Genomic DNA, 18,978 nt, shown 5'->3' with positions numbered 1-18,978 from the left:
AGGTGGAAGTGAGGAGGGGCTGCTGTTACTCACTGGCAGACACTTTCAGAGGCTTTGTACCTGAGGCAGATATAATGGCCTCATTAGCGCCGCAGGATCCTAGGTTTCATTACCTCTCTTTACTAGTGTGCAGCATGCACGCTCCCCATCTATGCTGACCACCACAATAAAGCAGGCTATGCCCTTCCTTCAACCCTTTCTCTCTGGGAAATCTAGTACCAATGTCCATACTAAACTCCCTCATTCCTTGCATGCCAAGAATGCAAAGACAGGGATTGTGTCTCGGACCCTGTTCAGGGGCCCCCAGGGCAAAAAGCTCATTTCAGTTCTTCTCCCTCCACCCTCCCACACATGTGAACACAACCCTAAATAAACAGATCTTTAATCTGATCTCATTTTAATACAAAGGGATAACAAGTGGTAGAAAGAAATATGAGAGACTCCATGTCAGAGAGGAGTCCAGTGACACCTTAAAGACTAACAGATTTATTTGGGCATAAGCTTTCGTGGGTAAAAACCCCACTTTTTCAGATGCATGGAGTGAAAATTACAGATACATAAATATACTGAAAAAAGAAAAGGAGTACTTGTGGCACCTTAGAGACTAACCAATTTATTTGAGCATGAGCGTTCGTGAGCTACAGCTCACTTCATCGGATGCTGTAGCTCACGAAAGCTTATGCTCAAATAAATTGGTAGTCTCTAAGGTGCCACAAGTACTCCTTTTCTTTTTGCGAATACAGACTAACACGGCTGCTACTCTGAAACCTATAAATATACTGGCACATGAAGAGAAGAGAGTTAACTTACAAGTGGAGAACCAATGTTGACAAGGCCAATTCAGTCAGGGTGGATGTGGTCCACTCCCAATAACGGATGAGGAGGTGTCAACACCAAGAGGGAAAATTGCTTTTGTAGTGAGCCAGCCACTCCCAGTCCCTGTTCAAGCCCAAATTAATGGTGTTAGGTTTGCAAATGATTTGTAGCTCTGCAGTTTTTCTTTGAAGTCTGTTTTGAAGTTTTTTTGTTGAAGGATGGCTACTTTTAAATATGTTATTAAGTGTCCAGGGAGATTAAAGTGTTCTCCCGCTGGTTTTTGTATGTTACCATTCCTGATGTCTGATTTGTGTCCATTTATTCTTTTACGTAGAGACTGTCCGGTTTGGCCAATGTACATGGCAGAGGGGCATTGCTGGCACATGATGGCATATATCACATTAGTAGATGTGTAGGTGGATGCACCCCTGATGGTGTGGCTGATGTGGTTGGGTCCTCTGATGGTGTCACTAGAGTAGATATGGGGACAGAGTAGGCAACAGGGTTTGTTACAGGGATTGGAATCACCAAGTGAGCTTGGAAGGAAACGAAAACTCCAGAAACATCATTCAGCTCCACCTGTATCTAAAAAGGGAAAGTTCCTGGGTTTTGGAAGCAAAAAAATGAAAAACCCTGCTGAACTCAGAGGTCATTTGATGCATTTCAAATCCTGTTTACTTTCTGTGTATTCAACAATGCTCTTTTCTGAGAGCTTAATTTCTGCAGTGTGACTGGGCTTCATAAAATCTCTTTAATCGAACACAGAATGCTCCATGCAATCAGATCCAATGCAGTGCTATTTTACTTGATTTAAATGTGAAAGCTAAATCTCAGTCTAGACAGGCCTTTGTATAGCCCTTATGAATCTTACACCAGCATCTCTGAGTATGTTTCTCATTTTCCAGACAAGCCCAGGGGATCTGCATCCCCCAATAAAATTCCTGTCTGCACTAAATTGCTTTTTAGTAATGATTTATACTTCAATAAAACTACATCACCAGAGGAAAATATCTTTAATTGTATAACTGACATGACTTATGCAGGGCATATTTTCTGTGATTATTTATACAGGGTTATAGGTGTCTGAGAAGAGGGTTGTAGGCCTCTGACTTTCATTTGCGATGGGACTAGTAAAAGAGGAGGAAATCAACGTAAATAAACACAACTGTTATGGCATCTAAAGTGGAGCTTGATTATAAGCTTCTTTGAAAAATGGAGGTGAGGCTGAACTGGAACACCAGATCTGACCCCTGGTTCCTCTGGAATTTGAGTGAGTCCAGATCTGATCTTTGCAACTTAGGCTTCTCTTTCTAATGAGCCAAACTGAAACACAACCCAAACATGTGGATATTTGGTTTCCCGCTTGGTTCTAGAGCTTTGCTCAGTTACTATTCCTGTTCAAGGGAAGACTGGGTATAGACAATGGTGCTGCAGGAGACAAAAAGCAGTAGAAGAAGGCACACATAATAAGAAGTGGTGAGGAAGTCCTACTTAATTTTTGCTATTAAATAAAGGACTTTCTGTCTTTATGAAGCTTGCACAAATCAACAACTCTGAAATTGCAGCACATCTCTCTTCTAAAGTGATATGTGCATTGGTAGAGACAACATAAGAGAGTCACTCCCTAACCCATTTAGTAGAAGTGAGCTGACATTCTGCCAGATGTCAATCTGGATTCTGGGTACAGTGTATTTGAACTATATGGACTTGATTTTGATCTTACTCATGTCAGTGTAATTCAGGAGTAACTCCACCGAACTCAATGGGCCAGATCTTTGGATGCAACTGAGCTATGCTCCACAAAGGACCTGAGCCGATGTGATGTCCATTATTCTGGCCTTCTCCCTGAATCTGGAGTCATCCATGGGCTGTTTTGGACCATAGAATAGTTAGAGCAACTTCAAGGGTTATTGTGTGAATGAGGATCATTATGTGCTCTAGCTGTACCCCTTCCTGCCCCTGACACTGACTCTACATGAACTGAGGATTCCCTCATCTCAAGATAATCCCTAGCTATGAAAGAATGGGATCTGGCCTAAACAATTTACATATATGATAACAGAATCAGGCCTAATGCCTTTAATGGACACACCACTATAAATTATACCACTAGATAAGAACATTTTTTCCTCCCAGATTTGCAGGTAGTTATCCAAATATGAAACAATTAAATTTGGTCTGAATCTGAATTATCTGAAAGGTGGCCTAGTTCTATCACTTGGATGAGTCTGATAGTGAATGAGATGACACCTGATTTAGTAAAATGGTCTGGTTTGGACAAATGTTACATAATTATGACATTTGGCCTTGATTGTATGCTGCTTATTCAGATTATTATTTTATTCTATTTTATCATATTCTTATCCCATAGAAGTTAGTAGGAGTTTTACTTAAGGCAGGAGTGTGGGACTGTAACTTAATCAATGACTCTATTTCCAAACACTTGTAAACTAGAACACATAAGAAAAGAAGACTTCAGAATACTGAGAAATGGGTGGTATTTTCTGGCTGGGGAAGCAGTCATGACTTATTTAAGGAAGCACATGTAGCATAGGAGTGTCAGCTAATTTACTTGAGGGTTATGCACTTCATTCCTTATGTAGGCCAGACTAGCAGGTGGTGAGAGGGGAGGAATGTAGTCTTTATCCCTGGCCCCAAATGCCCTGCCCTCATAGAGCACCTCCCATCTGAGGATTTCCAAGTGCTTTACAGCCCTGAGAGAATTCCCCCTCCCCCCAGCCAATGAGAGACAAAGGAAAATAAGATCCATTGCAGTGAGTTTCTGCTGCCTCAATCCCCACCTCTGTCCCCACCCCCACCCCAGGCTTGCACCCTCCATGCTGCCTTTTACTCCCCCACATCCCAGGCTGCTGTTTAATATTTTCTGTTCTCCCTCCCCAAACCTTGATGCCTTTCTAGGTCATCTTTCCCCAGTTGTAGAACTTGTGATGGATCTGCAAAGCAGGGGTATACAGCTCCCTCCCCCCTGCACTTCCCTTTCCCCGGCCAAGTGAGGGAAAAGACTCTTTAACCAGGAAGTGGTTTGGGAGTGGTGGCTGCCTGCCAGCAAAGAGCTGCAAGTGCAAGGGGACTATTGCCCCCTTACTAACATTCAGTGGGGTGTTTTGGTTGGCTAGCTCCCAGTACTAAAAGGGGAAGGGTCTATGGGAAATCAAGACCCTGAGACTGACAGTCCCCAGGAACAATGGAGAGAGGCCAATGCTCCAGGTCAGCCTGAATGACAGGGCGGGCAGGCTAATCAGGGAGTCAGGAGGCCAGGGAGGTCCCGTCCTCCACGTGCCCTGGATTTGCCTGGGACAGACGGAGTGGGGCCGAGCTAAGGAGAAAGCAGGGGCCCAAGCTAAGCTGGGGAGCAGAGCTGTGCCAGATCCAGAGGGACCAGAAAAGCAGTCCAGAGAGAGCAGGCCCTGTCCTGGGAGCAGAGCTGTAGCAACCAGAGGCAGAGGGGCCAAAGAAGCAGCCCAGGGAGCTGGAGGCAGAGCAACAGTGCTGTGACAGAGTGGTGGAGCTGGGGCTGGAGCAGTCCGGAGCTGGGTGCGGTGAGCAGCTGGGGACAGTGAGGGGGACCCTGGGCAGCGGGCCCAGCACAGGGAGACGCCTCAGCCAAGAGTCTCTGCAGGCCAGGCTTGGATCTAACCCCGACAGGGCGGGAGAGACACTGGGAAGAAGGGTCCTACCACTGAGAGGGTGTGGCCACCACCAGAGCAAGTGTCCAGCCCACAGCATCCCTGCAGCAAAACCAGGGCCTGAGAAGAAGGCCTGGGACTTAGAAGGAACAGTCTGTGAACTGCCCGGACATTCCAGAGACACTGTTTGTGATGTTCCCTGCCACAGAGCGGGGTGATGTGTTTCCTTTAACCTTTCCCGTTTTTCCTTATTCTTTTTAAAATTAATTGTTGATTAAATAACTTGCATTTGCTTTAAATTGTATGTAATGGTCAGTGGCTCAGAGAAGTGCCCAGTGCAGAGAGAGTACCCCCGGAGTGGGGACACCCTAGCCCCTGTCCTAGATGACCACAGCAGGGTTGGGAGTCTTGTTGGGGTTACAAGGACTCTGCCAGACAGGAGAGTGGAAGGGGAGTCCTCAAGGGCAGGGAGGCCACTGGGTAAAGGAAGTGGGAGCAAGGACTCAGATCCTTTCGCTAGCCCACTTCACCGGAGTAGTGCAGAAGCCAGGAAAGTTCCCCACAATAGCGGGACTATTCCCCCACTTACACAAGGAAGCTGAAACAGTGGCCAGGAGGCAAGCAGGGAGCTGGAGAGAAGCTGGAGGCAGGAATGGATGCAGAGCTGTGTATGGAACAGACTGTGACTGTCGGACACTACAGCTGGTTGTAGGTCTGCATGTGGGACTTCTGGGGTGGGCAGTGAGCCAGTGCAGAGGGGCCCCCATGACAGACACTAATTGAATCTGGCCTGGAAACCTGCAAGCATGTATATGCATAGAATAGAGACTGGAGAGGACACCTCAGGCACTAAGCCTGAAGAGCCCTGATTTTTGATTGGACTGCCCCCAGGGGCCCACACAGGAACCACCATTGCTCACTTTGAATTGTAACTATTCAAGCCTCTGTACCTAGGGTATTTGCAAACTTTCCCCTTTCTTGCCAGTCCTAGTAAAAGAACCTTTCACATAGCCATGTGCCTGAGTGGTCATTGGGACCCACCAGGGTTAGCACTTACAAAGTATAGCTGCCGAAGCACCTACACTGCTTACCTATGAGTTGCCGTGCATTTGGCATGCTACTGGTCCCCTAGGGGTTTCAGGGATGGCGAGGCAAAAGTAAATGATTTTTTCCTGACCCAGACAAAGTTTGGAGGGAATCACAGTGCAAACCTCCAGCCTTACTCCTACTCAGCCAGTATAACCCATGCTATTCCAGTCCTGAATCCCACATCCCCCCACATGCACACACAGCTCTGTCAAAGCACCTCTGTCTTGACCTGCAGTTTCATTTGCTGACTCACTGCAGCTAATGGGATTGAAGTATGGAAATGAGCTAACGGAAGGGTGTGGAGAGTTACCTCTGATGTCACAATGCTACCACTCACGCAACAGCAGGGTGCTCCAAATGAGCACTGTGTGTAAATCAGGCTTTTCCAAGATTCTAGTTGTTGCCAAAATCAATTAGGTTTCTTCCCATTGATGCCTAGAACAATTTCCTGAAATCTTGGAATTGATTGGATGCATTCTTCAAAAGTTATGTTACAGACAGACAAATGCCAATTATCAAATCATACTTAAATTAGCTGTTACAAGCTTATTGACCCACTTACCAGAACAATGTGTTTTATTGTTTTATATGCATGAGGAAATCTTGGTAACGTGTTCACTAAGGAGATGACTACAATAATGGCTTACAGTTCTGGGCGGTATTCAAGGCAAAACAGAACTACTGATTCTCAACAGCCCTAAACCTAAGTATGACTGGTTGCAATCAGCCCTAACAATGAGCAGTCAGAATTCTAAATGAGGTGGGTGTTTGGTTTGCATTGTCTAAGAGGACAAAGTATTTCCTTGCTGAGCTTAATTTAAAAAAAAAATGCTTAACTTGAATTAAAATGAATTTTAACTTCATTGAAAATAAAACTTACCATTATCCAATGTTTCTGATGTTCCACCTACAGCATGTTAATCCTAGGAACACAGGGGCTCTGTGTCTTGAAGATAACAATCTCTATGGGAAATCCAGCATTTTGGTATATTGGCTAATTTTTGTCCTTTCTATTGTAGGTCTTCTTTTCACTTCCAGGATTTCCTTGTTCCAAATATTTCTAAATGGACACGAGCACTTTGTCACTCTGAAACAAAAGGTTATTAAAACACAGTGTTGCAGATGATCAAAGAGGGAAAAATCTCTTCTCCATGATGTTACCAACCTGCCAATTTGAGCTGTACTGGGATTGCCCACAAAACTCCTACTGATGCATGGGAATAAATTCAAATGGATCTCACTTCTGTCTGAGGTATGAGTTTTAATAACACTGCCAGTGCTCACACGCTTTATGTTTTTTTCTCAACTAGCAGCACATAGTTCCTTATAGGCATGTCAAAGGGCGAGGCTGTTTTGCAGGAGGCTAATTTACCCATGCAAATCAGAAAAGCCTTGGTATTTTATGCCTTAGTTTACTCACTTGGTGGGGTTTTATTATTATATTCACACGTGGCCAACAGAAAGTTTTCTTTAATCAAAGAAACATTCCAAAAGCTATTTTCAGCCCAAACATTATAATTTTATGTTAGTTCTTGAGAACGCACAAGTGTAATTAGCTAGAAAATGACTGCGAACCAAAGTGAAACCAACATCTCTGTTTTCATTGAACAAGCTGGGAGAAATACATAGGGTTAAGAGCACAAATAGTGAAAAGTAAACTGGATTTGAAAAATTATTTCAGTTTTAATAGCTAAGATGATATTTGTAACATATTATTTATTAGCATTGTATTGCAGTAGAACCTAAAGCAAGGACCTGACTGGCACTGTACAAACCATATAAATATAAGGTTTCAGAGTGGTAGCCGTGTTAGTCTGTACCAGCAATACCAACAAGGAGTCCCTTGTGGCATCTTAGAGACTAACAAATTTATTTGGGCATAAGCTTTCATTGGCTAAAACTCACTTCATCAAATGCATGGAGTGGAACATACAGTAGGGAGGTATAAATACACAGTATCTGAAAAGATGGGAGTCGTCTTACCAAGTGGGGGGTCAGTGCTAACGAGCCAATTCAATTAAGGGATTTTCTCTGCACTGAAGAGTTTATAATCTAACTTTTGAGCTGATTGTCAAGCTGTCTTGCAGTGGCTCAAGAGCATGAGTACCAGCCTCCGGGCAGACTGTTAAGAACTAGGGTATACACCCCAAATTGGCTGAGAGTTCTCTACTTGGATTTCATCAACCAATTACTGTATCAAACATAACATGGAGTCTCAGACAGTCCCTTTGGGTACTCCAGTCTGTTTTGCCAACCAGGTGAGTATAACTGCGTGACCGATGATTCCTTACACCAAGGATCATAGTAATATTCAGGTCAGTCCCAAAGCACCAGTCGTTTACCCCAGGTCAGTTGCACTTTAAATCTCACACCAAAGACAATGCTTGTAGCCAATTCTATAATAAACCATCTAAAGATTTATGGTACAGGAAAAGAAAACAACGGAGTTATTTACAAGGTTAAAGCAAATGAACCTAAACACACAAATGAGTTATAATCTTATGTTTCAAAAGGTAATAGAAGTAGGGTGACCAGCTGTCCCATTTTAATCGGGACAGTCCTGTTTTTTGGGACTTTTTCTTATATAGGTGCCTATTACCCCCCACCCTCTGTCCCTTTTTTTCACAGTTGCTATCTGGTCACCCTAAATAGAAGCTTCTTTAATAAGCAAGCTCTATATGTCCTTTAGGGCTAACCCAGGCTAAGCACTGGGGTTCTCTTGCTTATTCCTAGAAAACCTTGCCCCTCAGAATCCAAGCATAGAGATACAGTTCCTTTGTATTAGGGGTTTTTATTCCCTTCCCCCAAGCCCCGTATGCTCTGAGCTGCAAACTCTGCTGAGGAGAGGAATTTCACTTGTATGACTCATCTCCATTGGGGAAGGAAGAATAAACAACTAAAGCTTTTGTCCTCTTTAATGCTCCACACTAGTCTGTCTGGTGTCCACGGGTCATCCCTATTGGGCAGGATATACACCTTCAGATGCAGACCAGTATTTCACACAAGGTAATGTCTCTCTCCTGTCTGGTGATTTACACGGTTACAGAGGTTTACAATACAAATGCTCAAATATTATTTATAACATGGGATGCAGATGTTAAAAGTGAGATTCATGGAGGCACCAATTTACAAGCATCCCATAAAGTCCAAACACAAAACACATTCTTGAAATTCTAATACCTCTTTTAATAATACCAACGCACAGGTGAGCCAGACTGATTCCAGCTATGTATTTGTCAGTATTCAACTGAGGCATGGGGGCATGACCTGGCATCTAGTATGCCAGCATCACACTGACAACATCCCTTTAGTAGGTTGGGTTTTTTTTAAGCTTTGTTTGGGTCTTCAGCGACCCAAACATAACATTGCTGAGGTCCCATTGTTACCCATTCGTGTGATGCATGGAATTTAACTTCCATTAATTAAGGTATTTTGAGAGCTGTGATGTGATATATAGATCCTTGTCTAGAGGGTGGCAGGGAGAGGGTTAACATTCACTCCCTGAGTGGGAGGTGGGGAGCAGACTTCAGTTGCACGCTATCATACAGGGATTGTCAGGAAACCTGTCTGGGACTGGGACAGGAATGGATGGTGCATTAGGTAATTCCCCCAGCGTGGTACAAGAAGGATGGGCTGGTAGATATTTAGGTTAGCTTGAATTTGGGCCAGTTCCTCTTTACAGGAAGGTGGAAATTGTGGCTGAAAAAAAAGCCATTGATTATCAGATGCAAATTTTGGTTGCACAGAGCTGACCTTTGTTACTCTATCCATTAGAAATCAGTCTGGAGGAAGCCTTCGAATTCCTAATTTAATACTCAGACTGTGAGCAGGCCTAGAGAACATTTGATTTGAGTTGACCTTGAAAACTCCAGTAACACTTGTACCCTGGAGTTAGTCCAGTTCCACAAATGACTGTGGTTCACTTGGCCTGTTATGAGGACCTAAAAAGTGTTGTAGTGTCCCTTTAATTTCTACATGCCTACTGTCTCCCATATTTATAACATGCACAGCATTCAGGATGCACATTTTGACCCCTTGAATTTTCAAGAATACACTTATGTCTTAGGCAATATTTATGCAGAACAAGACGATTGCAAAAGAGGGAGAAATGATGAATTTCCAAGATCTGTAGTTGCAGTAATTCAGAGAAATACTTAAAAACCCTAAACTTACAACAAATGTATTGGGTAATATGTAGGGTCTTTCAGCCAGCAGCCAAACCACTAGTAAAAGTCATGCACACTGCAGTCTGATTTCTCTTTTCCCAGCAAATGAGGAAAACTGATGGCTTGGCAAAGGCTTCTTCTGTCTGTCTGGATGTAAAGCACAGAAGTAGCAGTTCCTATGGAAGAAAAAGTTCCTTTTTTTGTGGGCAACAGCCAACTTTTCACTTTCTTTTGACTTTGGCTTCCAAAGAGAGAAAATCTGCTGACTGAGCACAATTCCTTAGCCCTATTCCAAATTATAATGTTTTAAAATCACTGTATATCACACAGAGACAATCTCTTAAATACGGTAATTTCATTACATACTTTAAACAATAAGCTGTCTTCTGCGATGTACAGAAGTATCTACTCTTTGGACTTCATCCGAATATTTTACGTAAGTATTCATCCAATACCAAATACAAACAATAAGACCTGATCCTGCAAAGCTGTTTCACTTGGAGATGTGTTACCTCATGGCAGAATCATGGCCATTGACCTTAACCAGCTCATTCTTCTATCTGTCTTCCATTCCTCTACATTTCCCATTCTCCCTTCTAGCCCCACTCCCTGCTCCTGGGTAAAATCAGAGCATGCTAGTAACATGTGGCCCTACCACACTGAGTGGAGAAGAGGCGTATCATCTCATTCACGCTTCCTCCTCCCTCAGCAGCAGGGCGACATCTCTTCTGTGGTAAACTTTCCCCTAAGGAAAGGAGTTTGTCCCTCTTGTCTTGCCCAGGAGCTCATGCTTTGCTCAGTATTCGTTGTTCTGTCTGAGCAAGTTTTGTACAGGGCTTGTCTACATGGGGAAACTTATGGTATATCTGTATTGCTATAGTTATACTGGTATAACTCCCCATGGGGACACTTATTCCAGTTCTTTTTTCCAGTGTAGCTTTTTTTCTGATGTAGCTTCTTGTCCACAAGTGGTGTTGTACTGGTCTAACTACACCAGTACAGTTATTCAGGTAAACCTCACCGTGTAGACAAACCCTACTGCAGGCAGAACACATGAAACACTGGTCAAAGAAGTGCTCCCTATTGATACAGGCAAAGAGTGCTACTCCGTGTGAATGTACGTTGACCTAACTGGTACATGCACCACTCAAGAGTGGCCAGATGGTGGAGGAAACTAAAGAGAAAGTGACTATAGTGGTGGGGAGGAAGGGAGAACAACTGGGGTCAGCTTCCCTTACAACAAAAGAAAGAAGGGTGGCCTTTTGCTTAAGGTACTGTAATAGGAGTCTAAAAGCCATTAGTAATTTCATTGACCCTTTTCTGGGCAAGGAAAGATCTAGAATCCACCCCTGAAAACACTACAGCATTCTCTACTAAGGTATCTCCATCAGCTGGCAAAGACTGTAGCAGAGAGAGGGTTAACTTATTTAATTTAATTTTAGATACCGTACTAACACCTTTAAACTATCACCCCCAGGAACTGAAGGCAACTGGTGAAAGCTTTAGCTTTATACATCTATATTCTAGTTACAGCTCAGTCAACCACATGCCACTCCTGAGGTGAGTAGAGGCTTCTCAAATAACTGCACCAGGATTATTATCCTTTTATTTTAATTAATATATTCATTTTCCCCAATCCACCCTGAGGCATATAGATAGTTTCCCTTGCCAGCTAGAATCCAGAGTAAAGCAATTTCTCCACGATCTATGTGGTTTACCATGGTAAATCATAACATAATGATGGAAAGACAGATCCAATTAAATTCTTAAAAAAACAAGTCGTCAACTGTGTATGAAGAAGCAAGAAAAACATGAAATGTTGCCACTCTCCTCCAGAGAAGTACAACTTTCTACTGGAGCTACTAAGGGCTCTAATTTATTCTAGATGATTATACTTTATACCCTTTCATAGTACTAAGGAAAGAAAACAAGGTGCTACTGTAATGCATCCCCACTCCTTCCAGGTCTCCCACAAGGCACTTTTTTTCTCTAGCATAATGAACAGACACGACATGTTTTTGCTACACACAAACAGATTATTGGTTGTTTGAGGCTGATCTTTTATTTGCTTTAAATTTTTTTCAGTTTAATTTGAAAATTGCTGCTTCAGATTCCTGTTGCTCTCCTAGAACTCAAAAAGTCCTTTGTTTGTGCTGAAAGAAATTGTGCAGGGGGCAGTTAGCTTCTAACTGGAAGGACAGCCTTGGCTTTCAGCAGGATAGACTGTCTCCATGATCTAAATAGACAGCAGTGGGAGGGGAAACAGAGGTACAAAGAGGTGAAATGACCTGTCTAAGATCACACATCAGAATCGTGGGAGAACCAGGGATAGAAACCAGCTCTCGTGAGTCCCAGTCCAGTGTCTTGTTTGCTACACCATTGTACCTCTCTAACAGAGCCAGGTTGTGTTTCATCTTCCCAGAACGCTTCTACCATTGTTATACTACATTCATATTTACAGAATGGGGCCATGCTTACAGGATGGGGGACTCTATTCCGGGAAGCAGTGACTCGGAAAAAGATTTGGGGGTTGTGGTGGATAATTGTCTGAACAGGAGCTCCCAGTGCAATCCCGGGGCCAAAAGGGCTAATGTGATTTTTGGATGCATAAACAAGGGAATCTGGAGTAGGAATTAGAGAGGTTATTTTACCTCTGTAATTGGCATTGGTACAAATGCTGCTGGAATACTGTGTCCGGTTCTGGTGTCCACAATTCAAGAAGGATGTTGATAAATTGGAGAGGGTTCAGAGATGAGCCTTGAGAATGATTAAAGGATTAGAAAGGGTGCCTTATAGTGGTAGATTCAAAGAGCTCAATCTGTTTAGTTTAACAAAGTTAAGGGGTAACTTGATTACAGTCTATAAGTACCTACATGGGGAATAAATATATGATAATGGGCTCTTCAATCTAGCAGAGACAGGTCTAGCATGATCCAATGCCTGGAAGTTGAAGCGAGACAAATTGAGACTGGAAATAAGATGTAAACTTTTAACAGTGAAAGTAATTAGCCATTGGAACAATTTACCAGAGGCCATGGTGGATTCTCCATCACTGACAATTTTTAAATCAAGACTGGATGTTTTTCTTAAAGGATCTGTTCTAGGAATTATTTGGGGGAAGTTCTATGTCCTGTGTTATACAGGAGGTCAGACTAGATGATTGTAATGGTCCCGTCTGGCCTTGGAATCTATGAAATCCTGTGTGCCAATGGAACTCTGCATGCCCCATCCCCAGAGTGACTGAGCATGCTCCATCCCTGGGCTATACAGCCTGAGCAGGACTTGCATGCAATTGCTTCTCCTGGCTGCCAGTAGCCACTGCATCGGAAGTGAAAACAGAGCCACTGTTTCTCCTGTGTTCCCAGTGCTCCCATCATGCTGCTAATGCCCAGGCAGTGAGGAGGAGAAGGAGGAACAGCAGCTGACTGGAATGCAGAGGGGTGAGACAAGCAGGGAGGGCATTGTAATGGCCATGGGGTGGAGGGATGGTGTACACAAAGAGGGGATGTAGGGGGGTTCGATGGGTGCCAAGGGGGATGCAGGTTGCCACCTGGCTGCGTTTTGTACTGTATGCCGGTTGCCAGTTAACATGCTGGATACTGTTTTTTTCCACTAGACAGTTACGCTTCCCTGCTCTTGAAGGAGAGATGGACCACTCTATCCACATTGATTAGGCCTCAACTGAGGTATTGTGTCAAGTTCTGGGCGCCACATTTCAGGAAGGATGTGGACAAATTGGCGAAAGTCCATAGAAGGGCAACAAAAATGATTAAAGGTCTAGAAAACATGACCTGTGAGGGAAGATTGGGAAAACTGGGTTTGTTTAGTCTGGAAAAGAGAAGACTGAGTGGGGACATAACAGTTTTCAAGTACATAAAAGGTTGTTACAAGGAGGAGGGAGAAAATTTTTTCTTCTTAACCGCTGAGTATAGAACAAGAAACAATGGGCTTAAATTGCAGCAAGGAAGGTTTAGGTTGGACATCAGGAAAAACTTCCTAACTGTCAGGGTGGTTAAGCACTGGAATAAATTGCCTAGGGAGGTTGTGGAATCTCCATCATTGGAGATTTTTAAGAGCAGGTTAGATAAACACCTGTCAGGGATGGTCTAGATAATACTTAGTCCTGCCCTGAGTGCAGGGGACTGGACTAGATGACCTCTTGAGGTCCCTTCCTGTTCTGTGATTCTATGGTGACTCGGTAACCAGAAGCAGCAGAGGTGGAGAACTTTGGGCTCATGGAGGTAACTTTTTGAGTTCCATAGGGTCAGGCAGGCTGACCAGTTTGCTTGGAGGGGCGCCTGCATATGCAAGCTGCAGGGGCGCCTGATTTGGGAGGAGGGAGTCGCTGTTGGGAAGCAGCAGCATGGAAGAGCCTCCTGGCAGGGCGGTCCTTAGGCATATGCAGCATATGCAACTGCGTAAGGCACCATGAAATTTGGGGCACCAAATTGCCCCAAAGTTCATGGTGCCCTAGCCAACCGTGTGCTGCATATGCAGCAGCTCCGGCGACCAGCCCTATCCCTCAGCTGGCCCCCCCACAGGCTGTGCCCACTGCAAGAGGCAGGGCCGTCCCTGGCGGGGGGGGGGGGGCGGACAACTCCCTCCGCCCCACCTCTTATCCCCCCCACCCAGCTCTGCCCCCAGCCCGCCCCCATTCCCCACCTCTTCCGCCAGTGACCCCGCACATACCGGCAGCAGCGGGAAGCGGAGCAATCTGGCCTCAGACCGCTCCACTCCGCCAGCTCCCAGGCTCGTTGCTGCACTTCCCGCCGCCGGTGAGTGCGGGGAGGTTGGGGAAAGGTCCCCCCACACTCACTGGCGATGGGAAGCAGAGAGATGCAGCCCCAGCCCACTCTGCTTCCCTTGCCCCTGCCCCAGCCATGTCGCTTGGGTTGGGGAAAGGACCGCTCTCACCAGCGGCGGGAAGCGGAGTGCCGTAGCTGGGAGCTGGCAGAGTAGAGCTGCCCGGGGCCAGGCTGCTCCGCTTCCCACCACTGCCAGTGAGTGCGGGGTGGGGACCCCTTCCCCCAAACCACCTTCCCTGAGCAACACGGCTGGGGCTGGGGTGAGGGAAGCAGAGCGGGCTGCTCCTGGCCCCCTGATAATCCTCTGGGCCTGTGGGGCCTCCCAAAAGTGGCCCCCTACAGCTCCTGCCTCCCAGACCCTGGTGGGGGGGGCGGGAGGCCTGGGGCCCCACACAGCCCCCCCACGGGGGAGCTGTGTAGGGTACCCAAATGGCTAGGGACGGCCCTGCCTCCTGGCTACAAACAGTCTTGTTGCTAGGCTTGATAGGTAAGAGGCTGAGAAACTGGGGTGTGCCTGGGGCAAGGGGACAGAGTGAACCAGGGCACCCATGCCTCGCCACCTTCCACAGCACCCAGAACCCACCCTTGCCTCCACCAGACACCCAGCACCCCTTTTCCTGTAGTCCTCCACATCCCCCAGTCACCCGCAGGTCTCTTCAGGTGTTGAGCGCCCCCAGCGCTTTACAGAGCCCCAGGCACCACCCCTCAGCACCCTACATGGAGCCTCTTGCACATCCCTCATCCTTTGCGTTAGATGCAACCTCAGGTACTCATGCTTGGAATTCCACAATGTCACTGTGATGCCTCCCAGGGTTACCTGGGGTTTTGAGGCACCTTGCTACCACCTGCCATTAGCACAAGGGAGTCTTCTCTGTACCTGCCAGGAGTCAGCTGCCAGCCACAGGCAACACAGTCCCTCCCCTCTCAGCCCACATGGGCTCACCTGTCCCTCAGACAGGCACATTCCAATTCCCAAGTCTTCTGACCGTGCCCCTCTGGTGTTCACCCCCTTATCCTCTGGACACTTAAAGAATTACATGGCTTGCTATTCCCAAAGGAACAGTACACTATAGCTTACTAATTACGCCTTGGAACACCTTTCCATTTAACACATAGCATTTAGAGAAGGCAGGTATACGTTTATTTAACAAAGAATGATATTCAAATGATAAACAAACACTGGAAACAAAGGGCTATATATAAAATCATAACATGCATTCTAGAGCCTAAAGTCACCTAACAAGATGACCTCTTGTCTAATAAGATTTTGCTTAACGCAAAGTCCTTCTCATTGTATTTTTCTATCAGCATGGCTGAGACCCTTCTAGTGTGAGCCCAAGCCCACTGACAACTTGTCTCCCCTTGATGAAGGATAAGTGAGGGTTCATCTGCACTCCAGATATAATTCCCAAAGTTCATTATCTCTACTCCTAAACAGCATAATCCCTGCTGTTTCTGTATTTTTCCTGTAGGCTCCACAATCTATTGACTAGCATTTTGCTCAGATTGTAAACGGGTGTCCAGCGTGAACCATACAAAACTCAATTTGTACATGACCAGCCAGAGAGAGAGAAGTGTCTGTTTCCCCCTGCCTGCCTGGAGTATGTGGTTCACTTTTAGTGCCCTGCCTTAACTCACAGACTTAGAGAAGATAATTTTTAGTATATGGACATAACTCCACACACATTTTCTGTAGAAACATCTTGCAATGATCAGGATGACAAGTGTGATGCAGGCTCTCATAAGAGACCTTACATGACATTTAGCGAACTAGTATGTAGCTCCCAGATCTGGGGCATTCCTGGAACCTTTTTGTACCCTACCTGATGCCTCTACCACTTGGCACAAAGAGGTCCCTGGGTCACAGTCCACAATTCAAAACAAACACTTGCTGGCAGCAGCAAATACAAATTCAAAAAGTAAATGTAGGTGGTATGATGTACAAAATTTGAAAACATTTATTGTAAGGCTAAGGTAAGAAAAAAGATACAATGATATAAAATACATACTGCAGGCTGGGTGAGGGTGTAAAATGGCTCTCTAAAATATTTTGGTAATAATTGTCCATAGTCAGCACTAGAACCCTTTTTGTTGGTGGGAGTGTGTGGCCAGTTTTTCTGCATCTTGGAGGTGGCAGCCCTAGTGGGAGGGGGGCAGGAGCCTGAGGAAGTGGCTGGCGGATGAGAGGAAGATGGGGACAAGGTCAGAGCACAAGTGCAGAAGAGACCACCAGAGAACATTCTCCTCCAGGACTTGGAACTGAACCCAGGAGTCCTGAGTTTCTACATTGTTCTTCTCTCAGCAAATCGCTGGAAAACCCAATGGCAAAGTATGTGTCTCAGTTCCTCCTTGTGGCTGATCTACAGGGAAGATAACAACCTACCACCAGTATTGGTTACTTCATTAGTTCAAAGGATAGAGGTCTGTGCTGTGGATCAAAAGGTCTCAACCCTGCTGATGATCCAAGTTGGGGGTCAATGTGGTTCTACATGATAGAATTTCTGGGACTTTTTAGTTTGCTAAAATAAAATAGGAAATCCCTTTTATTAAAAAAAAAAAGCGTTAAAAGAAAGATGCAAAGTCAAGCACCCAAAATTAGAAACTACCAGAATTAAGGTTGCCTGCCCCTTCTGAATATGAATATGTGATAGTTTAATTACATGATCATATATTGTTTTTCTCCTGTCTCATTCAGAGAATGGGTAATTTGTTTGTCCTCCTCATTCAGTGTGGCCCCAGGCCTTATTTAACCATTGAAATTATTAATTTCCTTGTTGGTCTTTCTCTGGTGCTAATCACCATAGTGTCTCAGGGTTACACAAACATTAATGAACTTATCTTCACAACATGCCTGGGAGACGAGGTGGTATTATTATCCCTGGGCCATATTATCCCTGGGACAGAGTATTATTTTTATTCTGGGACATAGAGAAATTAAGGTTAACATTGATATTAGTGTCCACTAATTTTAAGTGCCTGATTTGAGATGCCTAGGGCCTGATTGTTTTTTAAGTGTAGTTAACATTTTTATTCCACTTAATATATTTGAAATACAGCTGTCTGACTTGGGTTATACTTGTGAATACCTAGCACTTCTGCATATCAGGTCCCAGTTGTTTCAGCACAGGCACCCAGAAATTGAGGAACACACAGTGGCAGTCTGCTTTCCCAGTATCACGTCGCAACTCTGGCAGAGGCAGGGACTGAATCTAAGTCCGTGAGGCTGCATTCAACTCCCTTAATCATAAAACAGAGGAACATAGAACTAGAAGGGACCTCCTGGGTTATCTAGTCCAGTCCCTACCTATCACAGGCAACCCCATCATATAATCCCAATCATAAATTTATCAAGCTCGATCTCAAAGCTAGTTAGGTTGTGACCCTAATTTTTTAAAGTCATAACTTGAGATTGGAAAGCTAGACATGCTTCTTACAGCTAGGAAGCAGGCCCATTCTCTCTGAGTCAATTGCCTCTTTCTAGACTGTTCATTATTACACTCGTGTATACTTGCACATAGACATAACTATAAACCCACCCTGACCCATCTGCAAAGTGGTATTTACCACCCACTGCGTCTCTAAATGCATAGTGGACTAGTGGGAGGGAGGTCATAAGAAACAGGAGGTAATAAAGAACCTAATGAACACCAGGCATAGCTGATGTTGGTTAATAAAAAAGCAATATAAGTAGTGTAGTTAAAACCTAAAGGGGAAAAAAGCCCTAGCTGTCCTATTGAAAATGCACTAATCAGCAGGAGTCCCCATGTTCTAATTTAACAACAGAAGAATCAGTCCTGGGTGACAAACTAGAGCCTCAGAGAGGTGAAATGCCTCCTGTAGCGGCTGCCTCCTGATGTTGGCTTGAAAAGTCTCTCCTTTCACACATCAAGCAGCAACTCCTGTGGTGTCTGCTATTGGGCAAACAAACATCAACCATTCACTTTCTGGAATCTGTGTCTTGCAAGTTTAATTTAGCAAGAGACCAACTTGGTTCTGGTCAATAAATGAGCAGTAAAAGTTCTTTTGGAACCACAGAGCATTCATAGGAATTCATATGGGTGTGTCAGGAAAATTATTTTAAAAGTGGTATCTTTCTTTTTATACTCTGTGTGTGTGTGTGTGTGTGTGTAAAAGTAAATAGAAGACTGGAAGCACACTGGGTAGTTTGTAATTGGTTTCTTTAAGGCAGTGATTCTCAACCTATTTATCATGGTGGGCCACATCCAGTAATACTTGTATGGCCCTGAGGATATCACATGGGCTGCAGCTGTGTGCTGATTGGGCTGCAAGTGGCCCCCAGCTGTGGATTGAAAAACATTGCTTTAAGGAAATAAGCATAAACTCCCATTTCCCATGCAAACACAACCACAAATCACAGCTATGGTCTTATGCACTGAGCACGGCCATTTGCCTGTGGTAACAGTATGTGTCATCTTTGTTGTATGCCGTGTCAAA

General features: G+C 44.7%; 1 protein-coding gene and 1 long non-coding RNA gene across 5 annotated transcripts in view; one reads left to right on the top strand and one right to left on the bottom strand.

The window, feature by feature from the left end:
- NEDD9 (neural precursor cell expressed, developmentally down-regulated 9) overlaps positions 1–18,978 on the bottom strand; it is a 132,713-nt gene that overhangs the window by 92,961 nt on the left and 20,774 nt on the right. For 2 of the 3 annotated variants that reach the window (XM_027832734.3, XM_037893164.2), the window contains one exon: positions 6,433–6,639. The exons of the other annotated variant lie outside the window; for it this stretch is intronic. In XM_027832734.3, the coding sequence (XP_027688535.1) occupies positions 6,433–6,435 (3 nt within the window). In that variant the 5' untranslated portion in view covers positions 6,436–6,639. The remainder of the gene's footprint in view (positions 1–6,432; positions 6,640–18,978) is intronic. 3 annotated transcript variants of the gene reach the window in all.
- LOC122464541 overlaps positions 5,878–18,978 on the top strand; it is a 59,800-nt gene continuing 46,699 nt past the window's right edge. The window contains exons 1-2 of one of the 2 annotated variants that reach the window (XR_006288688.1): positions 5,878–6,312; positions 6,572–6,804. This is a non-coding gene — a long non-coding RNA (uncharacterized LOC122464541). The remainder of the gene's footprint in view (positions 6,313–6,571; positions 6,805–18,978) is intronic. The other variant, XR_006288687.1, reaches the window with a different exon arrangement.

Source organism: Chelonia mydas, chromosome 2 (genome assembly GCF_015237465.2).
Source record: "Chelonia mydas isolate rCheMyd1 chromosome 2, rCheMyd1.pri.v2, whole genome shotgun sequence".
Taxonomy (NCBI): domain Eukaryota; kingdom Metazoa; phylum Chordata; order Testudines; family Cheloniidae; genus Chelonia; species Chelonia mydas.
This window is presented reverse-complemented; position numbering and strand designations above follow the sequence as displayed.